Consider the following 16648-nt stretch of genomic DNA (forward strand, 5'->3'; position numbering starts at 1 on the left):
CTTTTGAGCAGTGCTGGAGGTTTATTTCAATGTGACTGACAAAAAAAAAATCATCCTTGAAACAACTGCACCAACAACACACTATACATTTCACATCAAACCCTCCAACCATGACTGCGTAAATTGCTTTATTTAAAAACCAATGGGTAATGGGGTTTTCACTTTGAAAAAGTCAGCTGGGTCAAATCCTCATATGTGGCCCTTAGATAATAGGTTGCCTTTGTGACATCACAAGTAGCCTTTGTTATGTCGACAGACATCACTAGTTGCTAAGGGTACATCTCAACACCTCCCTTGCTGGCTTTAGTTCTTGACAAGGCTTGGCTTTGGTCAGACACTGTTAAGAGAGACCTCCTTCAGCATGGCCTGTTCATCTAATCAAATGAACAGCAGGTAATCTTCTCTCTTTCATTCACTGAAAAAATGGCATTTTAAACCTTAAATATTAAATGACTTAGCAGTCAAAGTACTGAAAATTGCCCAATTTCTGAAGAAAGAAATGGGGATATTTTGTTTCTTCACCTGATGCATATTAAGGAACAAAAATATCACGTCACTAGGATGTGTTTAGGTGAAATATATGCCTCTTTTGCCGCTGCTAAATCCAAATTATACCTTTTCAATTAGATTGGGGGGGGGAGGTCTCAAATAGGATGTTCATTATTCTGAAAGTGGCCATAGCATCTATAAAAATAACAGGTGAATTTTATGAAGCCCCTATTTAAAACATCTATAGATTTTTGTGGGAGAGATAGTAATAGGATGCTATGAAACCTTAATTAAAATTGCTAGTTCCCAAATCCTGGTGATGTCACAAGGCAGAGTGATGTCACAAGGCAGGAGCCTTGTGATGTCACATGGTTGCTAGCTGCAGAAGGACAAACTATAGGTAGTGGGGCAAAGCCCAGTGGTATGAAGGTCCAGAAAAATGGGGGAGGGTAGAATCTGAGGGGAAATGAAATTTTGAATATAAATTGAAAGATCGTATTTTCCTTTCCATAAAGATGAGTGAAATATTTTTAAACGTATCCTACAATTACTGTATTTTTCCATGTATAAGATTAGGTTTTTTTCCTTAAAGATGATGTCCAAAATTAGGGGCCGTCTTATACATGAGGGCCATCTCCCCTCATTTTCTTAAATCAGAGTCCCCAAAAATAGGGGGCGTCTTATACATGGGGGCGTCTAGAAAACTATTAGATCCATGACTCCAGTGCATCATGGATTTATGCTGCATTTGTCTGAATTATTAAAACACACCCAGCAATATTTCACAGATGACGATAGTGACATACTTACATCACCTCAAGTTCCATACCAAGGATCACTGCCTGAGTTTCTTTGCATACTCCGAAGGCACACCATTATGCATTGTTGAAGACTGTACTCCATCTCCTATATTTGTTTTCTCTGCGATATCACCAGTTAACTTGCCATTTGGGCATTATGACTGTAACAAATCCAACTGCAAAAACTGAGAGAGAGAACGTCCTGACTAATTTTGTCCAGCTCCTTCTCACACAGACAAATCCTCAAATGTTACTATCTTATTTTTAGGCATATTTTGTTCTGCATTCATTTAAATCATGCAAACAAAATAAATCCGATTAGGAATCTTCATTCTCCCACCCCCCTTCTTCTTCTCTAAATGTTACAAAGTTGCCTGACATACTAGTGCAATTTTCAGCAAAATTAGCTATTTTCTTCCCACTGTGAAAAGTCAGAATAATTTCAGAATACACAAACTGCGCAGACAGGTAATAGGCCCAGGCCAGATGGGAAATGTAGGCCCCATTTCAACCATCTTTACCAAAGGGTCCCTCTTTGCGCCTACCAGAGGGGCTTGGGGTGGGCCTCAAAATCGTAGGCCCTAGCCAATTGCTTTGCCTGGCCCCACCTCTGTTCTGGCCTGTAAACAGGCACGGTGTGCAAGAGATTCATGTCAAAATTATACATAACAGGCAGATAGCAAATAATACAGGGCTGCTTTGTGCAGCGGGAAAGCAATTTTCTCCTCACGCATTATTTGTCTGCCTTAATCATCGTCATCACTGCCAAGGAGATGGCATTTCCTCCTCAACCCAAAGGTCTCCTTAAGTGCCCCCCTTTCATTTCCCTTTTTGTATAGGTTGTCATTCACTCCTATGAGGAAAATAGTGCTGTACTTGGGGCTGCTGTAGAGTGGGGACATTTAGGGGCCAAATTTATCACTGCCTTCTCATTTCGTGCTGTTTACTTCTTCAGGCTCCTTGGAAGTATGTCCTGTACACATTTTAAAAAGATGGTTTTGAAGTTTGAGAGAAGAATTTCGATCTCCATCTATAACAAAATTTCAGTCCACATACTAGGTAGGCGATCTACTTCTTCCTCTATACATCTTTTTGCTATCAATCTGTAGTTCATTTTATTCGCTTGTGTTTGCAAGAGAGAAATGCTTTTAGTTGGTCCATAAACAAAGGGTTACCTACAACTTCTACTACAATTGCCACTCAGTATTTTCATGTGACTAAAGAAACAAGGGAATAGGCTCTTGGCAAGCAAGAGAAGTAATGGCTGTGACGTTAGCATATGAGAGTGCTGGAGGTGAAATCGTTAAACAGGTTACCCAATCAGAACCCAGGGGGGTGGAGTCAGAGGGACTATAAAACCAGCTCTGGGAGGGGTTGAGTTTGTTGGGAGTTGGTTGGAGTGGGGGTGAAGTGGGATAGAGTTTGTGGGGAGGTTGAGTTAGTGTAATGAAATAAGCTGAGTCAGGAATAGTAGGGGCTAGGAAGACAAGTAAATATCTGAGAGGTGGTTTAGTGAGTGAGAGCAGGTAGCGGAAGTTATAGGTCTGGATAGGCACCCCATGAATCTAATTGACCGATACCATTGATGAAACCACACGCTTGTTAAACTGCAATAAATAAACAAAAGTTTATGTTCCAATTTAACCCTGACTGGACTCAGTATTGTACCAGGTAGGGCCTGGGTGGTGGCAGCGGGAAATAAAGTGGTGGCACAGGGATCAATAGACGGTGAAATGTCCGGGGACCCTGTGTGATTGCCACAATGGCATCTTGCAGTTTCAACACTTCTGCCCAAGCATCACCACTAGCCTTGGTCCAGGTGGATATAACATTATCAAACCAACTTTTCTCCTCACTCTTCTTCTTCCACCCCTTTGTTTTGTATACGCTGTCTTCTTATATGTAAGCTTGAGGGCAGCCTCGTCTTCACGTTTGGCAAGGATGGGGAATGTGTGGCCAGATGTTGTTGGACTACAAATCGCATCATACATAACTATTGGCAATGCTGGTTGGGAAAGGATTTCGGGAAAATGCTTGCTACCAGCACTAGAACGAATTCTTATTTTCATCTGTTATTACTGACTTATAAATTCAGCCATGTTGATTGTTAATCGTTCATTATTAGCTTAAAATTTAAGTCAGTGATAGGGAACCTGTAGTCCTTCATATGCTTCTGGACTACAACTCCCATACCCCTGCTGGCTGAGGCTGATGGGAGTTGGAGCCCAACAACTGGAATGCTGCAGTTTCCCCACCCTTGGTTTAGACCAAAGCATCTCTAGCTTTATGTTATGAGTGCACATTCCACAGTAGAAAGGTCTCGCAGTAGAAAGGTCAAAAGGTTCTGTTATGCTATAACAGCTTTTATCTATTTGTCTGAAGTATACTCAGAATCCATTAATTCTCAGAATCCAGCAGCTCCATGTTGAAATAAACTCTAAAGTGCACTGTTCAATATGGCTAAAAGGTGAGTAAGTTAAAAAATTAAGATCATGCGGCTTGCCCACACAGAGGGCTACTGTTCGTTGAATGCTAGTTTCAAGAGGTCAATTTATCAACAATTTCTATTGAAGAAGGCACAGGGCAGGTCTGCAATTTTTCATTCAGCTTGGATATTCAATTATGGTCCTCAAAGTAATGGGTATCTCAGTTCAGAACCATGGGTATTATCTAGATAAATGCAATGCCGGTACTTTTTCTGAACTGACAATATTAAGTTCAAAATACATGTACCATCACCAAACAAGATGGACAAAAACAGTACTTACCACCAGAATCCTTCTGTCCCATCATATATGGGAATAAAATAAATGAAAGCATTTATTGCTTACAAATGAATACTTTATTTTAAAAAAATATTATTCTAGTTCTTAAGTCCAGTTAGCCTTGAAAAAAACAAAAACAAAACTAGAGAAATCATGGTTGAGCCAACATGATGTAAGAGTCAAACACAAAAAAGTATGTACTGTAGAGCTGATACAAAACTCTTCATATACTTTTCTTTTCCTCTGCCCCCCACCCAAAGACAAGAAGACCACTTTGTTCTTCAAATATTCCCCATCATCTCTTATGGTGGCTACCATTTCACACACACATCCATGCCCTGGAATGCTGCTAGGTGCAAGGCATTGTGGAGGATACTGTTGTGAGTTTGGGGTGGAGGGGGTTAGGCTGTATGCCTGAGTCCCTTCTAATTCCTGAATCCAACGAGGATCCAATTGCTGGGATAGCCAGACAAGCTTCTCGATAATGGCCCCCAAAGTATGGGTTGTTAAGGTAACAAAGGAAGTAGTGAGTTAGAAAGACAAAGGCCAGAGTTGAGTGTTAAGGTGCGAGAGCTAGAAGTGAGAAGGCTGCAGACTGAGCTGAACCCTGGATGCCTGGAATCCCTGAAGTCTCACACTTCTCAAAGACTGGGGTGGCATGCAGTAATACAAATAGTAGCCATGCCTACCCCTCTTGCTGCTGCCACTTGCAGGGGCATTTTTAAAAATAGCAACCTTAAGGAAAAAAGAAAGCAGGTTTGCCCATGACTGCTGGTAATGGTGAATTCCAACCATGGGAACATGAAATGCCTCTTCACTGGATATTGGATACAATCAATATCTTTAAATAAACTCTTTCAGGTGTAAAAGTAAAGCAACCTACTTAATTATGTTTCAAGCACTCTCCACCACTCTTTTCATTAGAGGAAAGAAAGGTCCCGTTTCTTTTTTGAAGTCTCAAGGTCTCCTACCAATTTGTCTCTGAGAACTCCATTCCTTTCAGCTGCAACAGAATCACATTGCGTTCCTGCTTGCCCCCACCTACCTTATAGCCAGATACAACTCAGGCTTAAATTGGTATTGGCGTGAGGGAGTCAAGTACCGTATGTTCAAGTGTCCACAGCAAACCAATGTTCTCTCAAGGATATGAAATGAAATAAGGGCAACTTCAATTCCAAAAGCACAGGTGGGCTGCTTATTGTCATGAAGGGCTGAAGCCAGCTTTACATGAGGATTCAAAAAAACATGAAAATGAACTCGTTGCTGAATCATTGGCTGCTTGCTTCCTGGTAATACCTTTCTGATGATTGCTGATCTAAGTGGAGGAGGGATGTGGAACCTGTCATGGGCATAGCCAAGGGGGGCAGAGGGGCAGCTGCCCCCCCATCAATACAAATCAATAAAAATCTGAGGTCCTTATCCCCCTAACAAAAGCCTGCCCCGCTAACCAAACTCCTGCTGGACAACAATATAAATTGAAACATCCGTATTTCCTGAGCTGGCAAGGATGGTGAATGTTGAGCGTCTAAGTCCAAAGCAAAGGACATAAAATCCCACGAGATAACATAAAAGCCTTCTGGATCCTCCATCAAGATGCTGCTCCCATAATTCCTCACCATTGGCCATACTATCTAGGGCAGATGGAAGTTGGAATCCAGAAACAGCTGACGAGCCACAGGTTCCCCATCCCTGCATTAATATGATCAACCTTATTTACAATCTAGTCAGAGGTCATCTATACCTTCTAATGGGGAACCACTTGTGCAAACAGGTTTAATGTGTACTTCCATTTTCTAATTATCTAATACAATATCTGGCCTGTACATGTGAAACTCTTTTAGAAAGGGTATATATCCTCTCAATCAGTTACTCGGGTGAGGGAGTGAAGGGCTGGATTCAGACCCCTTTACTTCTTCTCCTCCAAATACATGATTGTTGGAGTTTCATTTTTTTTAAAGGCCTATCATGAGCAACAAAATGGTTCATTGCATGATTCTTTGGATCAGCAGCATAGAAACAAAGATAAATTTCTGATACAGTAATGTCTCAGTAGTAATCCATCAAATATGGGACATATGTGTGTGGAAATCCTCCATAGGAATTGTGCATTCCTCAGCTGTTAGTGCAGGGTGTCTGCCAGATGATATTTCTACTAGTATGTTGCTAACTGCAATAAAGAGACATTTATATATGAGCAGGATTTTACTGACACATCTTTTGAAAGAGAATCTCACAGTGGGGTTCTTAATAAGCTTAAGTTACCATACTTATTGATGACATTTTTATCCTAGTGTAATGTGGATGGATGTTAGTTGTTCATTTTCCCTTATGATAAAAAAAGCATATGCTGTAACAGCCTATCTGCTTGACTACTTGTCAAGGAGACTAAAAATCTGTTAAACGGGGGAAACACAATTAGGACATTAACAGAAATGCATTTCTCTCTGTGTGTGTTTATCATACATATGATAGGAAGCTGCCAAATACAGCCAGACCATGCATCCATCTAGCTCAGTATTGTCTCCCCTGGCAGGCAGCAGTTCTCTCCCAGCCTTCCCTGGAAATGTCAGGAATTGAACATGGGACCTTCTGCAAGCAAAACAGATGCTCTACCACTGAGATATGGACCTCCCCCCATATTGCTAATAGCTTTGTAAACTGCAGTAGCTTTGTATCTTGTTTCATTATTCTTCCTTACATTTCCAGCATTGAATGGTGAATGCTGTTGCTTATTGAAACCAAAATGGCAGCATCCATATACAAGAGGGCTGTATCAGCAGTCTTGGGGGAATCCTGTTTGCAGAAGCACAACAAATATTCAGGGAAATCCCCCCTCCCAACCTATTTCAATGAAACTGAGCTTGCACAATAGGCACAGGACGCTGTCTGTTGGGAGGTGCAAAAAGAAAAAAAGGAGGGGGGAATGGAATATCTTGGAAGAAGGTATGGGTGGGTGGGTGGGTGGCACACTAGACAAGAGCACTCAACACTGCAACATTTTGTTGCAGGCTCTATTTGCACATCTTATATCACATTGGTATATTTAATAAGAATTGTTATAAATACACTATATTCAACATATTGCAATTCTTCTGCCCCCACCCCCATGGGGCTCCTCAGTATCATAACTAGTGCAAACTGGTTCAGTGCATAAGTACCGAGTTTCTGGTACAGATGTCACCTCCGTCACAAATGTACTTGGTAGCCTTAGGCAGGCCATTATCACTGAGCTTCAGCCCTGCATCTGTGATGCGAATGTTCATAATAACGCAGTTTTAAAAAAGAAAAGATTACTGCAATAGTAGCTGTGAAGTGCTCCGAGCACTTAGGAAAATGTGCTGTATAAATTCCAAATGAGATTATTTCTGCATTAAATAAAGGGATACAAACAAGATTTCCCATTAAAATTCTACCTGGGAGTAATGGGGCTTACTTCTGAGTTGACACATAAGAGGGTTACACTATTACTTAAATTGCACGACCAAATGCTTGTCTTTTTGAAGGCAGCATGGAAAAAAGTTATGAGACATCAGAAGCAAGCCATCCACCATCTACACAAGGATTAAGAAAACGTGTTGTAGACATTGCATCTATTACAGCACTTGTCTTCAACTGGTGGGTCAGGACTCGCTAGAGGGTGGTAGCCCAATTCAAGCTTGCAACAGTGGTTGCAACAGAAGCACTAACACCATGCAAATATGTGGTAAAAGATTAAGGAATGGGTTCCAAAATGCATGTTTGGGTTAAAAGTGGGTCCTGGGCCTAAAACGGGGGTCAGCAAACTTACCGTGCCTCGGGCCGGTGTCTCCAGCGCCGATTGCGCAGTGGGCCAGAGGGCGGGGGAGTGCATGCCCATACGCATGCGCACACGCTATTTCCAGTGCACTTCTGGGTTGGAGGACGGGCCTCCTCCGACCTGGATGTGCACCGGAAATAATGCTTGCACATGCGTTCTGGTGCTCCTCCAACCCAGAAGTGGGCAGCCGCGCAGCGCCGGTAAGAGCAGGCGGCGGCAGCGGGCCACAGGGGTTGCCGTCAGGCGGATAAACGAGTCCCTGGGGCATTATCCGGCCTGCGGGCCTTAGTTTGGGGACCCCTAGTCTAAAAGGTTGATGATACCCACCTATGTTAGAGGAGTACTTCACAACATCTTCCCTAATGAATGCTTCTAAATTGTTACGCTAATTTTCAACTACTTGTTTTTGAGCAGGTTCTTTCATATTGTGAAGAGTGTTGTTCTCTGCTTCTTTTCATAGCTCAATCCAATAATGTAAACCTCTCAGAAGTCCTAATTGCATTGATTTTGCTGCATTTTATTATGAACGGTCGAAAAAACATTACTGTGAGTTCAGCAAGAGTTCAAGAAATGCTATCATCCAACCACTTCAAAGATAAATGAAATATACATATTAAGTATTTCATAGTATGTTTAGACAAATATATAAAAAAAATTATGCCCCCAGCTCATGCCCATGATAATCTATAATTCCTAGTGTCCCCAAAATTATTAAATAATCCTACAGGATTTGAATATTTAATATGCACCTTATACAACCTGTTTCTTAAGATTTGATTTTCCAGAGGCAAATCTGAAGAATAATTTCTACTTTATCTCCTCTCTTGACACTAAGACTCTTGGCAAGGGGGATGTTGGCAAGACTGGGTGTCAGTTCTCCTTCACCAGTACAATCTGTATACTCTGTTTGTTGGGTCACAGTTCCCATCATCCCTGATCACCGGCTAAACCTGCTGAGAATGATGGGAGCTGTGGTTCAGCAACATCTGGGGACCCAAAGTTGAACAACGCTGATTACCCTTCAAGCTGGCTCACTTTGCTTCTCCCTTATCACTACTTCTCCTACCTCTCCCCAACTGTTGCCCCATTCCCTTGTGTCCCCTTCTCTCATCTTCAGTCTCTTTTGATGTCCTTGCAATCTCTGCTTGCAATTACTCAGCTCTCTCCTGCCCTGAAAAGTTTTTCTAGAAGCCTGATTCTACCTGTGGCTAGCAACTTGTCTCCTTGTTTCTCATTATTTCACATTCCCATATTACAATGGAACACTGTGGGAGTGTAGTGGGAGAAAGGGAAGGGAAGTTTTAATGTGTAAGCAGAAGTCATTCCACAAGTGCCATGACTTCACTGAATTTAACCCACATATCCTAATCCCCACCACCTCTGGTCATCCTTATAACCATTGTAGATTCTGTGGTGAAAGGGAGATGATGCAATGTCAACAGAAACACCAAAACAATTCCACTTGGGGGTACTTGTGCCACTTGGGGAAAAGTATAATAAAGTTCAACAGCTAGCAGATAAAGGATCTTTGCTCCCATCTGTTGTTACTATCTACCAGTTCTCATATTGTCCTTCAGTGTGATAGACCAGTCTTCATGTTTTCCTTGTAAAACACTACAATGGATATAATCAAGGCAAAATTTCAATTCACCGACTTCTCATGTTTGATTGCAGAGAGAGTATTTATTTAAAATGCCAGTGAACTCAATAAATGGTAGTGGTATCCAACTGTGGACATTCGTCTTATTACTTCAAAGTTAATTGACTATTCTCAAATAGATCAGAGCTAAATTGATTCTGCATCCCAATGGGGACAGTGGATGATCTTTCCTTAACTGGAATCTAAAGAATTTAATTTAGCCACTGTCTCTTAAGAATGGTGTTGAGTTTTGGGGGTTTTTTTAAGAGGCCTTTTGTCAGAAGAGTAACGTTGATGAGTATTAATTGCTTGCATACCCTACTGGAACTAAATTTAAATATGTGTAAGGGAAATAAATGCATGTTCTTTTCTGTTTATACCCCTGCCTCCATCCACTACTACTTCCGTTGTTTCCCTTGCATCAAAATTTAGGCTGTAAGCTTTGGGGTTGTAAGCTGTCCATTCATGCTCTGAAAAGCACGAGGAGCATTAATGACACTAAATAAAACCAAACCAAAATAAACTCAAAGTATAAAGAATTAAAGTATCTTGTTCTGGAACAGGTCATACATTTGAGTCACTATTTATGAAGCAAAAGGCGATGTAGAGACAAAGTCTTCAGAGGGAAGACTCTTTTTTTTTTTTTTTAAAGAGTTGCTTATTAAACCCAGTTCCACAGTGAAGCACCCTTACAGGATTTCAATGCAAGCTTTTAGGCATGGAAAAGGAACTGGGTCCCCTCCATTTTATAGAAATTCTATAACTGTAGTAAACAAGATGGTTTGCTTACTCTAATTTGGGTGAGCATGTCTATTTACTAGTGTTTGGAAGTCACTTACATAGTAGCTACAAATGTTTTCCTCTGCTGACCACGTTCTCCATTTGGAAGGAACGCACCTATTAGTTCCATGTCATCTGCATCAAATAATTAGAACTGATGGTTTATGTCACTCCTTTTGTTCTGAACGAAACAGGCAATACTGAAGTCCTGATAAACAACGAAGAAGTTTCCAAAGCAACATCTGGGTATATACATTGCTTCAAGAAACAGATACAGGTTTTAATCAGGTTGAACAATTATATTCAAATAGAGTAGACACATCTGCAACTCTTAAATCCCATCAGGAATGGCATAGATTAAAAAACTGAAGTGCTGAGGAATTTGTGTATTTTCTTATTGACTTTGAAAATGTCTCATCCCTCTTTTGATTTGCTTATGAAGAATTTGATACCATTGTTATAAAGATGCATAGGATTCAAGTTGTAGTGTTAATAGCTGAGCTCCTTCCTGATGGTGCTGATAAAATATTCATTTTTAAGATACAGGACACTGAATATTTATATAAGAAATTCAACATTTAACAAGCTCAAGGCAGCAATGAAAGGAAGGTATTCAGCAGAAGTCAAACCTGTGGGATGATGTGGAAATAAGGCACACTAATAGAACTAAGGAATGTTTGAGTAATTATACTATCCACACTCATGATAGAAGACTGCAGGCTATAAGGAAGGCATGTAAGAAATAATGCTGAGAAACCTGGGAGATGTTTTAATTTTTGCTTTTATCAGTTAAAACTGTTATTTGGACCCAAACCTAATTATTACAAATTACACTCACAGTTATTTCAGAATTCAAATCAAAACCCTGAAGGGAAATAAAAATGTGTTTCCTATACACAAACATTTGAGACTAAAGAGGTTAATGTAATGTGAATTTTAAAACTACAGTGCCTCCTAGTGACAGAAAAAGGTAGCAGATTATTCTGAAGAAGTTAATTAATGTAATAAACCGTGCACTGATTGATGTCACAAACTGATCCTACACAATCAATCATGGATTCAGCTATTAAAGAGCCCTTCAGAAATGGGAAAGAATACAGATTAACCGCTCAAACTCCATAGAAAACAGTTTACAAGCCAAGAGAGCTGAATGGCGTTCACAAACAATTTTGATTCTCATGTTTTCTGAAGTGATGTGTAGAAGTTTGAGGACTAGCGAACAGTTTTGTCTTCTTCATGAACATTCCCAACTGCCCACAGGGAAAAATAACTGTGTTGTGAAACATATTGCCCTACCTCACGCCATCACCGTTAGGGCTGGTAGTAATTCTCATGACCTCACGTAGGCAAGGTGGCAGATGCATTTGTGAACACACAAATCACAAGCTGGAACTGCATGCTTGTGTGTTGCTCAATATTATGTGAACTGGGCCTGAATTTAAAATGAATTATGATCATAAGTGTCCCTTCTTTTGGCAACTTCTATAAGTCCTACCCCCCCCCCCCAGATAATTTATATAAGTAGTCACCCATTTGCAATAGTAAATGGGAGACTGCTTATATAAATTAATTTGCAAAAAACAACAACCCAGCTAAATATAATTTAATCTGCTACACTTAGATCACAAAATAAAGATTAGTGCATGGTAAGTATAGGAGTTGCCTAGAAACAGCATGGTTAAAAAAGTAAAGTTTCACATACTTATCCCCATGTAAGCAAGAAATAAAATATTCAATTATATTATCACTCAATACAGTTATTCAAACCATATTCCCCTCAAAGCTTGTGCCACTGAAATTAATGGAATGTGCTTCCTAATTAATGCATTTGGTATTGATGGCTTTAATAGCATATTAGCACATCCCTTTACCCATCTGCAAAATATTACATGAGTGGAGTTGGCCAGTTGCTTTTTTTCTAAAGATACAATTTCTGCTTTCTGAAAACGAATAAAGGGGCTTGCTGCAGAAAAGAGTTTATTTAGAAACAACAGATCCCACTGGACTGTTAACTCAGTGTATGTAATCCTGATGTATTTGAGAATTACATTCTAGAAACAATGGTTTAGTTTACAGCAGTTTTCACGTTATAGTTTTAAATACAACATTTTCTCCTCTAAAGATTGAGCTACCAAAAAAATCACCCATGTCCTAAAAATATTGGTTTTTATTGTGTTTACAAAACAATAATTTGTACAGGCAAAGAGAGACAGCCATTCACACAAATAAGTTTTTTGAATCAAATTCTATACCTTTCCCCCCATTTCCTCCCACTGAGTGCCTCCCGAAATTGGCTCACGGCAGGTGTTTGGAGAACCCCCAGAACAGCAGGCAGGGGGAGGAGAGGGGGAATCATTCTGTCTGGCAAGCAGCAATGTTGCAATACTGCAGTGCTGAATCCACCCAATGTCTGTGCACTATTGTACAAAGTATGTTTCTTGAGAAAACTATAATTCACTTGACTGGGCTTACTCTCCAAATGTTAAGGATCTTGTAGCTGCCTGCTGTTCTTTGTGCAGGTCTTTTGCTCTATTCTTTAGGGTTTCTGCCTTGGCATCATCCTTCTCAACTCCGTCCCCTAGCTTGTACATTCGGCTAGCGTTGGCACATGCCCATATGTGTCCCAAGTCGCACGCTTTCAGAGAGTATTCCAAAGCCTGGTTCATATCCTTTGGTATCCCAGGGGCTCCTTGGAGATATATTGCACTAAGATTGAAACAGCTGGGGGCAAAACCCCCATCACAAGCTTTACTGTAATAATCCCTGGCTAGGAGTGCGTTGGGCTTCTCATCATCATTGCCCCGTCCATCATGTGCCAGCAGTCCAGTATTGTGACAAGCATCTATGGATTTCTTCCCACCTTTCTCACAAGACTTCAAAAAACAGTTGTAGGCAGTTTTCAAATCTGCAGGGAGCCCACCTGCAGGGAGAAAATGATTTGTTCTATACATAGTTCTTTTCACAGAATTATAGAATTGAAAGGGACCACAAGGATCATGTAGTAGGCCAACCCCCTGCAATGCAGGAGTCCTTTACAACATCCCTGAAAGTAAGTCCAGTGCTACTCCCATACTGCAGCTAAGAGAACTGAGGCAAAAAAACCATCCACTACACTGCGCTACATAAGCTTTCAATAACCTTACTTGGATTGCTTTTCCTTTTACATAGAGATACAATGGGTTGTAGAGAGGGATGTTCTTTCTTACCTTTTCCAGTAACATAGTAGGCTCCAAGTTTGTAGCAGCTCTCACTGTGCAGGTTTTTTTCACAATTGTCCTTTAGTACTTTAGCAGCTCCCTCAAAGTTTTTCTTTACTCCCTCTAGGTACTCAGCAAGACGGTGACAACCTGTGGTTTCACAATGAAGGAAACTTAAGGTATGATCATGCCATCCCCATTTTTGTGCTTCACTTGCAATCTTTGGTTTCTTCCTCGTTTGATTTTGTTTTTATCAGTTAGGACAGGGTGTTGATTGCCTCCAACATCTGCTACCTGGTAATGTAGTGAAAGGCATAAAATGGGCTGACTTCCGAGTCTGAAATGGGATTGACCAATAGGTCCTAATGCTATATTTCCATATAAAATAAAAAGTAAAAAGGGACTGATACCTACTGACTCAGTTTGGATGATCCAATCTTAAAGCCAAAATGTGAATGAAAACTTTATTCACACATACACCATTACTTTGAGGTGCAAAAAATCAAACCAGGAAGTCTCTAATTAGCCATGTTTCCTGTCTCTTCTGAATTCTGGAAACATGGGTTACTAGCTTCAGAAAATATGGGGAGATTTAACTATGCTTTAAAGTTAGCTTAAGTTCCTTGCTTGTTCCAATGCTGGTAACCATAATTTCCTGGTTTGGTGGAAACAGGCAACTATGGGAAGTTTGACTGCTTGCTCAGCAAAGGGAGGAGCGAAGGGGCTGCGTGCACAGGTAACAAAATTAGAATACAGTACTGATTTGCCCAGTAGTCCTTTCCTTAAGCTCCAGGGAACTTTTACCTAAATCTATTTGAAAGGCCTGTTGATCTCTGCTCAACTTCTTTTAGAGCAAAGATGGGGAAACCAGATGTTGATGGCTGGAACATATGGGCATTGTAGTCACCTAGAGGGTAATGGTTTTCCCACCACTGCTTCAGATTAAGGCTTCTTAAATGTGCAGCCGGTTTGTTTTGAAAGCTACTCATAATTTCAGTACTGCAGATAATAATAATAATAATAATAATAATAATAATAATAATAATTTATTATTTATACCCCGCCCATCTGGCTAGGCTTCCCCATCCACTCTGGGCGGCTTCCAAAAGAATATTAAAATACATAAAACATTAAAAGCTTCCCTAAACAGGGCTGCCTTCAGATGTCTTCTAAAGGCCTGGTAGTAGTTGTTCTCTTTGACATCTGGTGGGAGGGTGTTCCACAGGGAAGGCGCCACTACCGAGAAGGCCCTCTGCCTGGTTCCCTGTAACTTGGCTTCTCGCAGTGAGGGAACCGCCCGAAGGCCCTCGGTGCTGGATCTCAGTGTCCGGGTAGAATGATGGGGGTGGAGATGCTCCTTCAGATACTACGGTAAAGCTTCTACTCAAAAACCCGAGGATGAAATACACATTTTTTGGGTTAGTCTGCTGCAAGGTTACAAATAAATCAAGGTGGCAGAATAAATGTGGGACCTGCTTTCATTATCTTTATGTAACCTATGCTTATGTGACACACCCAAGAAAACAAACACATTTATTCAAAAGTAAATACCCTGAATTAATTGTGCAGAGCTACGCACATCTACTCAGAAATAAATCCCGCCGAGTTCAATGGGGCATACTCCCAGGTAACTGGACAGAGAGGACTGCAGCCTGCATGTCCAGCGCTGGGGAAAACGTCGTAGACCAAACAATGTTGGCCACGCGGCTACTTCCACCTTACCGTCAGGATCTTTCTCCTTATAGCACTGGAAGCTGAACTCCACACCCAGATTGTCTAAGTACTCCTTCACCTCCTCTTCATCCTCGAAGTTGATCAGCCCAGCCATTTCTCTGCAAAGAAGGGAAGGGGAGGAAGGAAAACGCACAGCATATACTTGCGCTTCTCCCTGCAAGGTGAAAGCGTCCCAGGAAATCTTGCGCCCCTGCACCAGGCGGAAGAAAATCAGCGACGTACACGGCATAGGCAACTTCCGCTCTGCCCTTCGGGAGGAAACGAAGGGGTTGAAGAGGCGGGTGGTAGCCTGTTGAGTCGCAGCGCAAGCTATAAGCATAGGCATTCACACAGAAATAGCTGAAACTGCTCGTCCCAGTGACAAGTTGTAGAGGAGCAGCAGCTGTGTTAGAGTGCAATCTTACACATATTTACCGGGGATTAAATTTCATTGTGCTCAGCGCGCTTACTCCCAGGAAAGTAATGCCACATGCATGTTTACGTATTAGTGTAAGCTCCACGGAAACATGTATAGGATCGCGCTGTAAAACAGAAATCCCGCCCCCCAAAACCCCCTGCTTGTAGCAAGATGGGTTGTTTTCACGGACTCTAAGCCTACCTGAAAAGCACGAGTAGAATAGCAACCGTCTCTAATTTTTTTGTGCAAGGCTCAAATCTAAATGAACACAGTGACAATTCAAAACAGCGGTTACTAGTACAGTAATAACAAAACACCCCACCTTTGGTATGCTGCTTTAAAATATGCGTTGGAAGAGAAATCCCTGGTTTTGATTGAGTCCTTAATATCATGATGAATACATCAAACTTGCTGTAAGGTTCCCAAAAAGGAAACCAAAGATGTGCAAAACTTCTTGCATATTTGGATGGGCGGGACGGGGGACCTTGAATATGCTTACGCAAATGTATAAGGAAATTCAGATTGAATGCTAATTTTGATAGCAGCTGCTTTTAGGACCATAACAGAGGCAGTTTCTGACTGCAGAACTCAGAAGCTTGCTCACAAATTTGTGACACTTTTGTTAATTGAAATAATTATGATAATACGGCTTTTGAATTCCCTTATATGAATGATAAATCTCAAAATATGTGAGTAGAAGAGGAAGCTGGTTTTTCTCCAATCTAGTGCATTTGTTGCCTGGAGGTTGTTTTACTGTACTTCAGTGGTAAAGAATAGGTTGTTTTATGGTTTTATTCTCATTCCTGCTATTGATTTTCTTTAAACTCTTTGCTAACAGCGACTGCATCTAAACTCTGGTTTTATACGTACTATTTTGCTGCGTGTGGTGTGTTTTAAACTCCCCTTGTAAGCCTCTTACAAAGTGGCCTAGAAATTTTACAAAATATATATTTAATGTGTCAGAGATTATATCTGCCTCGAAGCTTCACTATCTAAGTCAGGATCCCTGTCTCGCGGTTACTCTGTAGTAAGGGGAACTACTCTGTACAGG

At 40.9% G+C, this 16648-nt stretch overlaps 2 protein-coding genes across 2 annotated transcripts in view; one reads left to right on the plus strand and one right to left on the minus strand.

Moving 5' to 3' along the window:
- Positions 1-295: 295 nt before the first annotated feature.
- The window catches only part of ZYG11B (zyg-11 family member B, cell cycle regulator), a 41712-nt gene continuing 25359 nt past the window's right edge, over positions 296-16648 (plus strand). The window contains exons 1-3 of the mRNA XM_081010436.1: positions 296-393; positions 2245-2348; positions 13594-13645. The gene's annotated coding sequence lies outside the window, so the exon portion shown is untranslated. The remainder of the gene's footprint in view (positions 394-2244; positions 2349-13593; positions 13646-16648) is intronic.
- Positions 12422-15446, minus strand: COA7 (cytochrome c oxidase assembly factor 7). The gene is made up of 3 exons (XM_081010447.1): positions 15189-15446; positions 13476-13616; positions 12422-13189 (listed from the first exon to the last, which is right to left on the minus strand). The coding sequence occupies exons 1-3, from the start codon at positions 15427-15429 to the stop codon at positions 12738-12740; spliced, it is 834 nt and encodes a 277-aa protein (XP_080866573.1). The 5' UTR covers positions 15430-15446; the 3' UTR covers positions 12422-12737.

This window comes from Podarcis pityusensis, assembly GCF_964106645.2.
Source record: "Podarcis pityusensis genome assembly, chromosome: 6".
Classification (NCBI taxonomy): Eukaryota; Metazoa; Chordata; class Lepidosauria; order Squamata; family Lacertidae; genus Podarcis; species Podarcis pityusensis.

Bases quoted from the DNA above. Each gene is read 5' to 3' on its own strand.
- COA7 (XM_081010447.1), bottom strand. From the start codon at position 15,429: ATGCCGTGTACGTCGCTGATTTTCTTCCGCCTGGTGCAGGGGCGCAAG. The intron at 13,617-15,188 runs GTAAGGTGGAAG...GTGAAACCACAG, and splicing joins TAAGGAGAAAGATCCTGACG to GTTGTCACCGTCTTGCTGAG. The intron at 13,190-13,475 runs GTAAGAAAGAAC...TTCTCCCTGCAG, and splicing joins CTACTATGTTACTGGAAAAG to GTGGGCTCCCTGCAGATTTG.